Source organism: Agelaius phoeniceus, chromosome Z, assembly GCF_051311805.1.
Source record: "Agelaius phoeniceus isolate bAgePho1 chromosome Z, bAgePho1.hap1, whole genome shotgun sequence".
NCBI lineage: Eukaryota > Metazoa > Chordata > Aves > Passeriformes > Icteridae > Agelaius > Agelaius phoeniceus.
In genome coordinates this window covers 60,990,872-61,006,319 of record NC_135303.1, presented here as the reverse complement: position 1 = coordinate 61,006,319, position 15,448 = coordinate 60,990,872, and the positions used below count along the sequence as shown (strand labels likewise).

At 37.3% G+C, this 15,448-nt stretch overlaps 1 protein-coding gene across 4 annotated transcripts in view; it reads left to right on the top strand.

Moving 5' to 3' along the window:
• Positions 1-15,448, top strand: part of ADAMTSL1 (ADAMTS like 1) — a 402,391-nt gene that overhangs the window by 248,524 nt on the left and 138,419 nt on the right. For all 4 annotated transcript variants that reach the window (XM_077171393.1, XM_077171394.1, XM_054652544.2 and 1 more), the window contains 2 exons: positions 987-1,032; positions 11,277-11,513. In XM_077171393.1, the coding sequence (XP_077027508.1) occupies positions 987-1,032; positions 11,277-11,513 (283 nt within the window). The remainder of the gene's footprint in view (positions 1-986; positions 1,033-11,276; positions 11,514-15,448) is intronic.

Here is a 15,448-nt window from a genome sequence, read left to right as displayed (position 1 = left end):
AAATACCTGAATTTTCACCTAAGGTCACATGCTCAGAGTACATGCTGCTGACTGCTAAGAAGGTACCTGGCTGTTGAGCTTTCTTTTAGGAACCCTGCCAGCATCAGGGCTGGTATAGGTCTGCTGTGGGACAAAAGGAGGAGAACCATGGAGAGCACACATCAGTCTATGTGCTCTCCTTGACCTCACTGGGCCCAGCTGCTCTTTGAATGCTGTTCTGCACCAGTGAATTGAGGGGAAGCTTTATGTTCTCCTTCTTCCCTCATATCAAAATGGGAAAAAACTATATCACCCTAGCCTGAAAGAGGGGAAATCTAAACTGAATGAGAGGAGGTTTAAGTCAAATTTTTTTTTTTTTTTTTTAACCTGAGAGTGGTCAGGCACTGAAACAAGTTGTCAGGAGAAGCTTTGCATGTCCCATCCCTGAAAGTGTTCAAGGCCAGGTTGAATGGGGCTCTGCACAATCTGGCCTAGTGAAAGGTGTCCCTGTCAATGGCAGTGGGGTTGGAAGTAGATGGCCCCTTCAAACCCAAGCTTTGAGTTCATGCTGCTGCAAGCGTAGTTCCTTCATCCCGGAGCCCAGTTGTTCCCCAGAAGACAAAGCCTGCCTGCTAAGACTGTGCCAGTGCTGGAGTGTGTGCCCAGGTAGACGCAGAGCTATGCCCTTGTGAAATCATTAGGAATTACATGGAGACACAAGACATTATTCAAGTCATTCAGATGTTGTTTTTCAGCTAAAGTCAGTATTCTCACTTCTAATCCCATTTACAAGCTGATGCTACCTTCTAGAAAGTAGGAAACTAAGGAGTTGTAGATTTCTTACCTCAATAGGGACAGATAACCTTTTACTTTGGGGAGGAGGGCTGGTAGGGGAGTAGGTGATTAAAAATACATATGGAGAAGTTAATGACACAGTAAACATTATGTGTTGGCTTTTTATATTCAGCTATTAAGGTTTTGGTTTTGTTTTTAATTTTTGGACACAGGACCTGTGAAGGGCGAAACATCCGGTACAGGACGTGCAGCAATGTGGTAAGTGAAGTATATCTTTGATGTGATACAATTCATCTCATATGATAATCGTGTCCATATTACTGCAGATAATTTGGTGAAGTGATAGTGAGAATCTTGTAGCTATCTAAACCGTTTTCAAACCACAGAACCCAAAACCATAGGCAAACCTTTGCCAGTTTCTTGAAATGTGGAGAGATTACGGCATAGCCTGATGCTAAAACTGTCTGGAAGGGATTGCCTTCACAGCCATCATAAATAGAGACTCAATGAAACTTCAGGGTTGCTCTTTACAACCTCTCCTGCAGAATCAAGACATCTTGTGTTCCCAGTAGGGCTTTGGTAACCAGCTGGTTCACGTTGGTTAGTCTGTCAGGCTGGAGGATTAAGCTGTTAAGAATTGAAGACAAGTTAGTAGAAGATCTGCAATTCTATGATTCTGTATATTTCTGTTCACTTCTGCCCTCACAGCATTTTAATTCTGTTGTGTGTCTTATAAAAGCAGTTTTACATAGCCTGTATCAGTGTTTTGGCATTTCCAAAGGCTCTTGCTGGTTTTTTTAATATGTGGCAAATATAGTTTTCAATACAATAAAGTAAGAAACTTCAACTTCTGTCTCAACAAAGTGAAAGTGTGTTTTCACTGTTGAAAATTGAAATAGAGGCTTTCATATGGAAAGTTTTATTGGGTGCCAAGAATAGTAAAGGCTCTCAAGTTACATGGAGAAATGTCAGTTTTACCAGTAAAGATGGAAAATGAAATCAAACGCACACCGGGCCAAGCTTTCTCATGCCTGATAGGGACATATTCAGAAGCCTTTCAATACATGCTTTGTTTAAAAAGTTTAAAAGTTTAACTTTAAAAAAAAGGAATATATTTGCTCATATTTAGCTTATATTTTCTTCAATAGACCACAGTTCATAATGAAAAAAACTGCTTCTATCTGAGCTGTAGTCTCCTATGCAGTAAAATTGCTCTCAGTTCTTTAGGAGCTGGGCTTTGATAATCCCTGTGAGCCCCTTCCAATGCAGAATATTCTGTAATTCTGTGATTCCTCTGAAATTTTTTCTGATTGTATCATTTGAGTTCCTGAAATACCTCATCAGTCTAGCCTTCACCTTCCCTAGCTGACAGAAACTGGTGTAGTTAATAAATAGATTTGCTAGCAGATTAGCAGTCCAATTTTCCTCTGAGAAATTTCGGCTACACTACCTCTGTGTAAGGAATGGGAAGTTTGATTTTTGCTAGTCAAGTTGCAGGCCATAGCTCTGCCCTATGACACAAAAAAAAAAAAAAAAAAGGAAAAAAAAGGAAAAAAAGAAAAAAGGGAAGGAACAAATAGATACTGCTAAAGCTAATTAAAAAAATAATTGGACGACAATGAAACCCATTTTTTTTGTTTTGGTTAGGCATTGCATGCACATTGGGTCTTTCTGTGTCTGATCTGGCCTTGTGTATGTAAAGAGCAGTGAGACAGAGTACATCCTGCTCTCCTGCCATTATGTTCCTGGATCACTCTGATGAAAGGCTGGGGCTTTAGCTGGGTTGTAACCCTTATTTTGGAATCACTGACTTTCCAGGATAAGTAATATTTCTTTAGATGTTATTTTTAGCTTAGGTTCTGCTTTGCAAATGTGCACCTGAACAATTTTCCTTCAAAATAAAACCTCGCATAGTTTTGTCAGGCAATTCCTTTACGTATCTTTTATTTGGCAATACTGACTCTAGAAGTGAGGCATACAGCTGCAGAACTCAATTATTTCATACCAAATAATCCAAAATGAAGCCTTCAAGCTTTCAACTTTACTGTGCTGAAATCAGTGGCTGTTTTTCCTCTGAAATATGAAGACCCAGGACTGGTTTTACGATTTCAAACTGGTTTTGGGGGGGACTGTAAAGAATGGCTTGTGCAGTGTAAATCTAAAGCTATTTAGGAACCCCAGACTTGCATCTCTAAAATCCATTCTGTTATTGAATTGTGCAGCTGTAACACTGAAATATACTCTGTCTCTTTCAGAATAGTAAAACAAAAAATTAAATTATGTACTTTGTCATTAATGAAGTCTGCTTTTTTGTCTCCACACACACACACACAAATTGGATCTACATACACAAATTTTTTCTGCATACACACAAATTAGATCTTGAAAACAGTTCATTAGGCTCATAGCTTAATGAAGCTTGTGAAATTCTGCACTAGTAAAAGTCCACAATATTGTGTGTATTTTTGTTAACTCAGATTTTGTCTTTCAAGATTTCATCCAAAAAGACACTGAAAATTAAGAAAATGGAAATTACAGGATCATGAGACCTATATTTTCATCTGTTACATGATAGTCTTTGAAGGCAAAAGAGATCAAATCCCCCCATTCCAAGCTTTAATTACCATTATCCTGTGCATAGCTTGAGGAATGATAAAATAACCACTATTTTATTTCATAAAATAACCAGTATTTTTGTTTTTTGCAAGCTGCCTTTCTGTGAACTGATGTGTTTTTTTAATGACCCTCCTCTTGCAGGAAAGAATGGGTAATCATATATACTAAAAGCAAATTATTTGAAATGTGAAGTTGGAGAATTGGAAGAATAGTTTTGGAGTCTGGCAATGAATACATTTTATAGGCACTATCATTTGCAAGATTTTGTTACAGCTGGTTTTAATTCATCCCAATATTAAATTACAGAAGGGGAAAAAATGAGATAAAGAAAAAGAGAAGCAAGGGGAAAGAATGGCATGCCTGTCGTCCCATTTACCTATTTTAATTATTCCAGAGATGCTGAATAATTTTGCATAAATAGCAAATTTGCTACAGAGCATAATTAAGCTCTGTAGCAAAGACTGATACTGCTGTCTATAAAGTTTCTGAACAGTCCTTAAAACAGTAAATCCAGTTCAGTATATTTGCCACTTGCATTGTCTGTTGATGATCAGAAACTGGAAGGATTATAAAGCCACATGTGTAAATAGTAAAAGAAGGAATGAGAGAATCTGAAGATGATTTAGGGTTGAATTGCATCTGCTTTTCTTATTTTTATTCACATGGACTTAAGCATATTTCCAGCCATTTTAGAATATAATCATGGGAGGGAGAGAAGGAGCAATTTGTTTTTCTTTAGAAAATCAGTCTGAATGCAATGAAAACATGTTTTTGCAACTTTCTGGGTTGTTGTACTGAACATTATGCAAAATAAACAAATATAATTCCAAACTCTGAGTAGGATTTTTTTACTTGTTCTCTTTCCTTATTTTTTTCCTTAAGCTAGCGCACTCTTTTTTTCCTTCTTCTTTGTGCATTATTGGTTGCCAGGTGCTCTCCAGCTTTTTTACCAAGCTGTCATACCACCTCATATGCCCTTTCTCTTTTATAGTCCTTCTGCCAGTCTGCTGTCTTCTGCTTTCTCTTCCCTTCATTTACACGAAAATCACTCTGAAATTTGTTTGCTGGAATATGTACTGTCTTTATGCCTTCTTCTCAATTATCAGAATTCTTCTTGTGACTGAAAACTTTTTTATTTTCCCTGATATTTTTCCTTTCATTGCATTGCTTTCTGAATCAAAAAAAAAAAAGGAGAGAAAGAAAAAGAAAAAAAAGATGAGACTGACACTGAAGCTGCACAACATTACTAGCTCCTTCAACAAGGTTTCTGTTAAGCCTAAGATAAAATTTGTAGATTGTCCCATTAGTCAGGCAACCAAAGCTTGTAAACACCACCTGCAACTGTTTGAATATATACCTCACTTTCTTCACTTGGCTGAAGTACCAGCTGTAATGTCATCCTCCATTTTCTGGCTTGCATTCAGACAAGCTACTTCCATCCCTGTTTCTTATCAGCTCATGCTGCATTTTGTATACACCAGTACCAGTGTTGTTCATCTTACTTTCTACAAAATAACACAATCTTCTTTCCATGCTCTAAACCTCAGCCTGGAAAATGTCAAACCTAAACTTCCATATAAGTACATAATTCTCAGAAGCACTGGCTTATGTGTATGAGAAGTATCATCCCCAAGGAGATATTATCAGACCTACAAGAATGATTAGCAGAGTTTAATTTTTCAACCCAGTGGTGACTGAAATGCCATTTTGCAATCAAACTTCCCAATTTACGTTTTGCAGTAAAATAAAAAAAAACATATTAAACAAATTATAGGCACATATATCCTTACTAACACACAATTTGTTTTATCCAAATTTGATTTTGAATTGAAAATTCTAAACTCAGATAATTTATTGGGACTACAGTCTGTTCTTCAAATTACCAGATTTTTATAACTTCCATCTTATTTCTGATTGGCTGCATTTTAAAACCTCAGTGTGTCATCTAGAAATTATTTCTTCATACTTTGAAACAAGTGCTTTTAGTATCTAGCAAATGACAGAAGCTTGGATGTCTGGATTTGCAATCTTTTCAGCAAGCAGAACTGTGAATCTGTGACAATTAAAAAATAGAACAAAAAAACCCACATTGTGTCCAGTTAATGTGAATTTAAAAAGAAACTTTGTTGCCCAAATAACCTGAATTGCTTCCCTTACAGTAATATTTCATGACTTGTCAGGAATCTGGGTAAATAAGAGTTTTAAATTCAGTATTTCTGACTTTTTTTTTTTATTTGAACAGTTTATTTTTGAGCTCTTTGATAATATGGCACCCTCAATGCCTTTTGGAAAATATGCTTTAATATTATGTATTTATATTAGTTTTTGACTGAAGTTCTTGGAAATTTTCATGCTGAAAATAAACTTACTGTATCTAATTTAAATGCTTGTTTTAATACTTAAAAGAGATGGACAAAAAAAGAAATTAAAATTACACAGAAGGCTGCATATTGAACTATTTGACAAAATGGGATCATACTTCCAAAAAAAGACATTATTTTGGTGAAAAAATTATTTTATAAATATTTATGATGACAAATTTTAATGGAACTTTGCCTTTATAGTTCACTGACAATTTTAGCTCTCATCTCCATGCCATGTTTATTTGCTGATATTTCCCCATTTTCTTTGTTCCTATTATTTTTCTCAAGCTTATCTCTGTCAGATATTGCAATGTCTTGGAGTTCTTAAAGAAAGCTTTAATATGAGCCCCTCTCAATCTAAGCAACTAAGTATGACCCTAAGTTATTTCTAAGTTCATGGGAGTAGGCTATTGAAAAATCTGGCTGCACGAAAGGTACTTCAAGCAGGGCGCTCAACAAGGCTTCAAGGCTGAGGGAAGTTTCTCTTAAATCCCTAGATCTCCTAAGTCCCTGTATTTTTATCTAAAATTCTTATTTGGTCTTAGACAAGCCCCTACTTGAGGACTTCAGGTTTTCTTTCTTGGTAGGGAAATGAGTGCAGCTGCAGCACCGTGAGTACTTCATGGAACTGGTTCAATAAGCTGTTCTGTCAGATAATGCTGCACAGAGTAGTCCAGTTGTTAGTCATTTTTTGTACAGAGGAAGAGCTCCAGGTATAGTAAATCATTCTTGGCCTCTGCAAATATACAAGCACATATATTGTAAACTGTTTTAAAGTTCCTCAACTGTTTCCACCTATCACTGCTTAGATAGAATCTTCTACATTTCACCCACTAAGTAAACTTTAAAAAGTCTGACCCTCTTTTGTCCTGTGAAATCTGATCTACCTGTCACCATCAAGGGACATCTGGGATTCATCTTATCTTTTCCAGTGGATTGTTGATTAATGGAAATTGTTTTGAATGGGATTCAAACATGGCAAAACTCCATGGACCTTATGAATTACAATAGGGTAAAATAGGAGGTCAAGTTTAAAAAAAAAAAAGAAAATCGATGTGAGGAAGAAAATGAAGCCATAATAATATGGACCACATTACATGCCTAAGTGAGGATGAAACTCCTGTGTATATTTTAAAATGGGTTTCACAGATCAAAGGAGTTTCTGATCACCTTTAAAATTTTATATATTTTCATTGCTGTACAGGAAATCTTGACCTGACAGAATGAATAGGGATTTTAGGTATCCAGCACAGGCTCAGTGTTTCAGTAATATCTCATGAACCTTTGTGAGCTAAAAGCCATAAAAGACCCACCTAGGACTCACAGAATTAAAGGAGGAACAGTTGTTTCCTATTCACTGGAATTTTTTCATCCCTGAAAGGTCTTCATGAATAGGAAGTTTGAAGATAAATGGATCTAGATTAAACTTCCAAGTTTATTAGTTCTTTCTGATTCTTCAAGGAGTGCAATGGCAGCAGTTCCTCATATCTGCAGGGGCCCATAGATATTTTCTAAAAGAAAACAAAACTGTTAAGACTTGGCTATAGTACCAAAATTGGAATAACCTGAAGCAGGACTGTAGTAGTTTTATGGCCAGATACCAGGGCTGCCACATGCTCCAGGCCAAACACAGGCCATGCAGATGTGGTTAGCTAAATTCCTCACAGAACCACATAGCCCATGCAGAGATGCCCTGCCTCGTGCTCACTGCTACACTGACTTGGCCCATGATCTCTGGCTGTCTCAAAGTGCCTGTCAATCTGCTGTGCAGGTAGACAAGCTGCATACTGTTACACAGCTCCCAGAATCAGACCCTTAGCTGGACCAATATGTAACTTCACTCAGGCCAATGGAGCAGTGCTAGCTGGTAGCCATAGAAGGTCCCCTTCCCCTAAACCATCAAGTACCAAAAGCAGGCTGATCTTTTTCAAGAAAACTTTTTGGACTTAGTCTATAGTTCCTCTTGTCCAGGAGCCAGCAGAAGTAAGGCACAGCAAGACTGCCTCAGAACAGCAAGTGGCCTTATCTAAAGGTGTGCAAAGTGTTTAGAAGAAAATAGCAATTTACTTGAAAATATATGCAAAATACCCCACTGGTTTTATCTTATCTTCTGTTTCAGCAAATAGAATACTTATTTATAGGCTGAGAACTTATATCGGGCTTTGATCATATGTTGCACAAATGTCAGCACAAAGAGGCTCTGAGCTCCACTGACATATAATACAAACAAAAACAGTAAATTTAAGTTGAAAAAAAAAGTGGATGTGCTAAGTTTTGTGCAGTTCCTATATTTTCAGTCTCAGTGACCTCCTTCTAAAAATGAGAAATGTTTAGAATTCAGACCACAGATTTTCTCAACACTGTCCATTTTGGCATAAAAAAATGTTATACAGCTTGTGTAAGTATTATACATGAACATGGAAGTACTTGTGCTTTTTTAAGCAGAAGAAAAGATTCTTCCTGAGAGAAAGACATCTCCAATGCCTTCAGGTAAATTTAGGATTCAGGATTTCAGCAGGAGAAAAGTTTATGTGACAGGCTGTGACCCTTTTTCACATCTGTGTGCCAAGATAAGTATGTATGTCTGTGTTTCTGACTGCTTGCATGTATTCTTAATTGCTTCAAGTTTCATATGAAAACTTTTTTAAACACAAGCTCTGCTATTTAAATCCATTGTTTTATTTTGACCACAGTATCAAAGAGTGGAAGTATTTAACATCAGTCCTGGTCACCTGCCGTGTCCTGAAGGCTTGTTATGTTGAAGAATATTTTTTATTTCTTTGATTAAGAAGTAAAATCCAACACAACAAACATAGTATTGAGTTCTGTACAAAGCAGGATTATGAATTCTGTATGTCGTGTGCTTTATTGGGCCTTTTTCTCTTTGTAAAAATAAAGCTGTTACAAGCCAGGAAGTTCTGAAGGTAGAGCCAAGCTTGAGCCAAACTAGAGAGCTGGCTTGGATTTCTGCAACCGAGCCTTGGCTTGGGTATCTGCCAAACCAATAGACCTGACTGTATTCATTTACAGACAGAAAAATTCACAGAAGGGTAGGCACCAGAAGATTTTGTGGTAGGAAATAAGGCCACTGTGTTCTTCTTTTCTTGTTTGAAAATAGAACTAAAGCAGATCTTGGGTCAAGCTGTAACTGTCTTATTGTTCATCCTTTGTATAAGAGCAGAACATAAAGACCACTTTTTCTCTAATTACAGAGCTGTAGAGGAATAATGAATTCCCCACATATTTTTCTGCTTGCTTCAGTGTCCAAACTTTGTCTTGTATCAAAAATTTGCCCAGATCATAAAAAGACCCTGATTGCCCCTCAGATTTTCTTTATATTTTAAAATCTTAACTGAAATACTTGCAACATTTTTTTTTAATCTTCTGTATTATATTGATAGAAAAACTGAGTTCTCTGGCAGTAAAATACCAGTTACAGGCTTTGACTTTCAACCTCCACTTTCAAAAAGGAAAAACGAGCTCTGGGTTATTGCTCTTTGATGCATATTTCTCTAGAGTTAGATTTAACCCACATCATTTTTTCTCTTATGCCTTACTCCATTGAACCTTTTGTAACAGGAAAGCTATTGCCTTCTACTTAGATCACAGAACTTTTGACTAGAGTTTGACCCTTTACTTTTGGGGTGCATCAGACTCGAACACAAAGCGAATTAATTGAAAATTTCCTCACATGGTACAAAGAAAATTAGATGACAATCTGTGGCTAAGGCCACAGCTTGTATGTGTGCATAGTCCACAACAAAAAAGGTTTGGAAGTTGCGACCCAAGATTATTCAACATTCAAATAAAATAGCCATAATCACATTCCAACAGTGAATGAGAGGCCAGAAGGGCTAACCTGGGTTCAAGCCAAGGGCTTACAAATGACAAATTCATAGCCAAGACTGCCATGTTCCTTTGAGAGGAGATTAGAAAGCTTAGTTTTTAACACAGATTTTATTTTAGATTTTAATAATAAAAAATGATCCATTCATGTCAAAAAGTGACATGCAGCCTCCATGTCTTTCATATCCAAAGCTGTAATAGTTTGCCCTTTTAAAAAATGCAGAAAACTGTTAGTGAATGAAGGGATAAGAATAGATCTGAGAAACATAGGTGACTATTTAATTCTAAGAAGAGATATTTTGCCTCGACAGCAGTAAGACTGGGAGCATAAGAAGTCTGGGAATAAGCCAGACTTTTTTTCATTAACGATTGTCTAATAGGAAGAAGTAGTTTGAGGGCAAACAGAAGATACAAATATCCTATAAGTATATTGTCTAGTTATGTGATCATGCATACATCAAAAACTTTTCATATGAAGCCTGCCATCAACACATAGGATTGTCTGTGATTTAGGATTAAAAAAATGTTATAGTCCTCAGGCAGAGGGGGAACAACTGTTCATTTCATCGGGTATTTTACCAGATACCATCCAGGAGCAGATCTCCTTACGGCAGTAAGGTGGAGGACTCCATGGATCTTAATAATCTGAGGTAGTCATTCTGCCAATGTTTGCTTTTTTTTTGTCTCAGTTCTTATGATGTTTAATGTTTTTTGTAAAGCTTCACTCCTGCATTCCTGTAATTATGCGAGAAATTCAAGTTACTTCTAAGAAAACCTTAGTGAATCCCTAGCTTTTATCGTTGCTTGCAAAAGAAGACTTCAAATATCATTCTTCAAGGATCAAATACTGGAAAGGAAACAAAAAGAACTCATGTTTATTTTGCCTGAAGACTCATGATTTTAAAGCTCTTCTGTTCTCTTGAGAACCTGTCTAATGTTCTTCAGTGCTAAGTAGCAGCAAGAAAATGTATCTGGGTAAGAAAAGCCTAAAAATCTTGTCAACAATGTACTTTATGCAGTAGGAGTGGTCTTTATTTTTTATATTGGTAGACTGACTTCAGAGTTAGATTTATATGTCTCACAAATCTCCTGAAGAATTAAAAAAAGGTGGTTTTTTTTTTAAGATCTTCTCAGTTGGAAGTCCCTAATTATGTGAGCTATGAAATCTTAGCTTAAAGAAATGCAAATATGTATCAAATGCTTCTGATTCATTTGGCTGCAGCAACTGATTTATGTCACTGAGGCAAAAAGAAAAAAAGCTAGTGGCAAGAGCTTAAATAAAGAACAAAATCACATAGTTCTTTTTTGTCTCTCCTCAAACAAAGGGTAAAACCTGTGTGGAACAGAGTGGCTGTGCACACATGTTTCTCCACATATGTGCACAAGTAGAATGAGTTCCAACAAGAGCACGGTGACCCTCTTTTGCTTAACCACAAGGCTGTGGTTAAGACATGTACAGTGCATTTCTTATTTCCCATTTACATATGGTCTTGGTGTTCTTTCAGTACTTTCATGGAAAGAAGAAAGAAAGGTATAATCATCTGTTGAATTATGTGTCTTTTTTGTCTAAGCAGAAACTGTCTCCATCTGGCAGCTATGGAACACCGCCAGCTGCATGATACTGCAACTGGCAGTCCTGAATAGGCCTGCTGATCTTCTTCTCCTTCTTTTCTGCAGGACTGCCCACCAGAAGCAGGTGATTTTCGTGCCCAGCAGTGCTCTGCTCACAACGATGTCAAGTACCAAGGGCAGTTGTATGAGTGGCTCCCCATCTCTAATGACCCTGAGAACCCATGCTCACTGAAGTGTCAGGCCAGAGGAACAGCTCTGGTTGTGGAGCTGGCGCCAAAAGTTCTGGATGGGACACGGTGCTACACTGAATCCCTGGACATGTGCATCAGTGGCTTGTGCCAAGTAAGGAAAGAAGCCCTGCCTCAGCCCCTCTCCTCATGACTCCCTCCTCAGATCTCTCTCACATGCTCACTCCCTCTCCTCCTCCATACTTGTGTAATTTTAGGGTCTTTATTTTATTCATCTCTTTTCAGATTTCTTTTACTGTTGGGTTTTGGGGTTTTTTTGGAGGGGGTGGGGGTGGAAGGGGGAGACATGTATAACCTAAATATTTTTTTCTCACTTTATGCTGCTCCCTTGGGGTTCTTTTGAAGGATTTTATTATGTTTTTGAACTGTTCTCTGTAGCTTCAGTAGTATATCTGATTTGAAGCACCATATATATATACTTTGAAGCACCATAATATATACTTTGAAGTATAAAGTAATGTTGTAGCTTTTAATTTAGATACATCAAAGATTTCAAGGTCTATCAATCAAATTACATTATCTTTGAGGATTATTGCTCCCTGTAAATCAGAAACCTGTATGGCAGTAGATGAGGCACTAAAGTGAAAAATACTGCCATTTTTCCTGTAGGACTAAGCAAGCTGCTACATCTCCTTGGATGTTAGCATTCCTTATTTGTTACCAATGAAAATTTGTAACAAATGGGGATTTTTGACTTCACAGCATGTGGAGATCTCTTGGTCATTCAGTCAATTTATTTGCATCCTAATTTGGTTTTTTATTACTTTGGTGCTTTTATTTATACATTGATGCTCTATCATTGCTTCTGTTAAATTACTTACTCTGTCTACATCAGACTTTATTCTTCTAAACTACATGTAGGCTGCTGGTTGATGAAGGCGAGGACTTTTTCACCATCTCTGTTAGGTTCTGAGCACACCTAAGTCTCAGAAACAGTTGAGTGTAGATTCATGTTTCATTGCACAGTGACCTTAAAATCTATGTAAACTTTATGTGTTGTTGGCTTTCTAGTATTTTCAACTGCTTTTTTTTTTTTTTTTTTTGGTGGCGGGGGGGGGGGGGAAGCTTTCCTCTCTATTTCTTTTCTCTTTTATTTTCTTTTCTGAGCAAGAAGCAGTCCTGAAGTAAATGAAATAGAGTAGATTGTTCCTGGATTAGTCTCATTTGTGATCTGAAGAAGGCAATCATCCAGGCCTCTTGACTTAAACCAAGGGTATGCATCTCAAATTTCTAGATTGCCTAATGAAATAGACTATTTTTAGTCTTGTTTTCTGTTTTCAGATCTTTTAAAAACTTGACTGGAAGCACAAAAATCTGGATGGGAAAAAGATTCAAAGTTTTTTGCATATAGTGGCCTAGGATTTACAAGCAGGCTGATTTCTGGCTTAGTCCAAATATGAAGCATACTTTTTCTCAATAAAACTTTTCCTTAGAAACAGAATTCCTAAGCATCTGAAACAAACTCATTTGCATTCTCATGACATTCTTACTTGGAAGTCTGAAGGTAACTGCACTGCTAAAACTATAAACACTGATGTTATTTCTCTGTGGCTTGAGAATAGATATAATAGACTAGCAGTAGTGTCCCTGTGTAATTTTAGTTAAACTAACTCTTTTCTTATATACCCTAAAATGGTAGTATAATTTTTAATGCATAAATGACTTTATAGTTCCCATGTTCTTCAACATTCAGTTTCTTCAACCAATTTGCCATATATTTACAATTACCACATTTTTGAGGATGACCAAAAAAAAAATTAAACTACAAATGCTCACGCTGTATTCCTCACAGTGAAAAATGGGTGTTAAATTTAAACCAACTCAAAATATTATTGTCTCAGTGTATCCCTGTTAGCCTGTCATACCTTTGTGACAGTAGAGGTACTGCATTAAAAAATCTATAATTTTAGGTTTGTCCTAACTATATGCTATAGGAGAGAAATTGCTTTACCATCTATCACAGCAATAGCTAGTCCTACATAAGTACTCCAGAATGGTAAAGAGAATGGAATTGTCCATAATAAATGGTGAGCTTCCTTTAAAAGCAATGATCTTCCATTGCTTCTATAAAGGTTATTTTAGAAGTTTTGGAAACCATAGTATTATAGAAGAACCAGTGGGGCATTCTTTCTCTGTAACATTTGTGTGAATAAACTTATTTCTGTAATTATAGAGAATGCGTGGAAACTTCAGACAAGACAAAATGTGATTTTAGAAATTATTTCTATTCATTTGCAGTAAGAGCTGCAGGCTACTACTTAGCTAAAGTGGTTGACATAAACATAATAATCATGGGTCTCAGTAGTTTGTGAGAATTCATAATGAACCTGGAAGAAAAGCAACATTTTCATGAGATGTCTCTGAAATGGCATGATTTCGGGCAGGCAACTGTATTAATATACATATGTTTTGTCACAACTACAAAAAATTAAGTCTCCTAACATGTATCTTCCATATAAGGTCCTGAAAATTAAAAAGTGAAGTGTGTTTCTTATGTAGTTTAATTGCAAGAGCCAGATTCTGCACCTGGTACAGGGCAGCCCTGGTTTTGTATGCAGATTGGAGAATGAGATGCAGCAGAGGCAGCCCTGCAGAAAGGGACCTGGGGGTCCTGGCAAGTTGAACATGGGTCAGCAGTGCCCTGGCAGCCAGGAGGGCCAACCCTGTCCTGGGGGGCATCAGGCACAGCATCACAGCTGGGCAAGGGAGGGGATTGTCCTGCTCTGCTCTGAGCTGGGGCAGCCTCACCTCCAGTGCTGGGGGCTGGTTTGGAGTATCACAATATAAGAGAGATACTAAACTGTTGGAGAGCGTCCAAAGGGTCACAAAGATGGTGGAGGGCCTTGAGGGGAAGATGTATGAGGAGTGGCTCAGGTTACTTTTTCTGCTCAGCCTGGGAAATCTCTTTGTGGCCTTTTCCATCCTCATGAGGGGAAAAGGAAGTACCCATCTCTTCACTCACATGGCCAGTGACAGGACTTTGGGAAATGGCATGGAGCTGAGTAGTAGAAGGTTTTAATTGGACATAAGGAAAGAGATTCTTCACCCAGAGGTTGGTTGGGCATTGTAACAGGTTCCCCAGCAAAGTGGTCACAGCACCAACCTGTTTGACTTTAGGAAGCATTTGTACAATGCGCTCAGGCACATGTTCTGAAATTTGGAGTGTCCTGCACAGGGACAGCTGTTGGACTAGATGATCCAGATGGATCCTTTCCAACTCAGCATATTCTATGATTCTATAATAACAGGTCCTTTGCAACAGTTGCACTATGTTGAAGGTGAATAATATGTTTTCTGGATTACTCAGAGCAAAACTACTGAAAGCAACTTTAAGTTTACCCTCCTGTCGGCTTGCATTGATCCAAGTATTACAGCAACCAAGAAGATGTTCTTGAGATACAATATTACATATTGTATATATAACATATAACATATATATAACATAAAACATATCTTTATTTAATTAGGTGCAAGAGTCCTGAATTAGTAAAAGTGACATTAAGATCAGTGTATGCTGAGATAGAGCATTTTTCCCAGTAGGTCAAACAACAGTGTTAATTATCTTAACTAACCATAGGAATATATTTCTTTCCATGCAAGACTTGGGTCAACCCATAGCCTATTGTGTGGTCACCAACTGTTCTTCAGATTACTGAGATTAAAGGTTAGTTGTATTGCTTCTGTGTGCCTCAATACTCACTCCTGATTTAAAGGTGATGGATTTCACTCTCTTGACAACACTGTAATTGTAAAAAGGCGCAGTATTTGGAAATGTTAAGATCCCTCTCTCATATTTATCCTTTATTTTTCATACAGTTTGGAGGTTTAAGACTACCAGTACCTTAATTGCATATTTATGAGTCTTTGTTTAATTATGAGATTTTGAGCTGAAGCCTTTGTTTTGCCAGCTGGCCACTTAGTAGTTAAAGTTAGAAGAGACGTCTGATTCTATTTCAGGCAAGCAAAACCAAATTTGTGTATAGAACAGGCTGTATCCCTGCATCTTTGATTCCAGGAGTATGGTTAGAG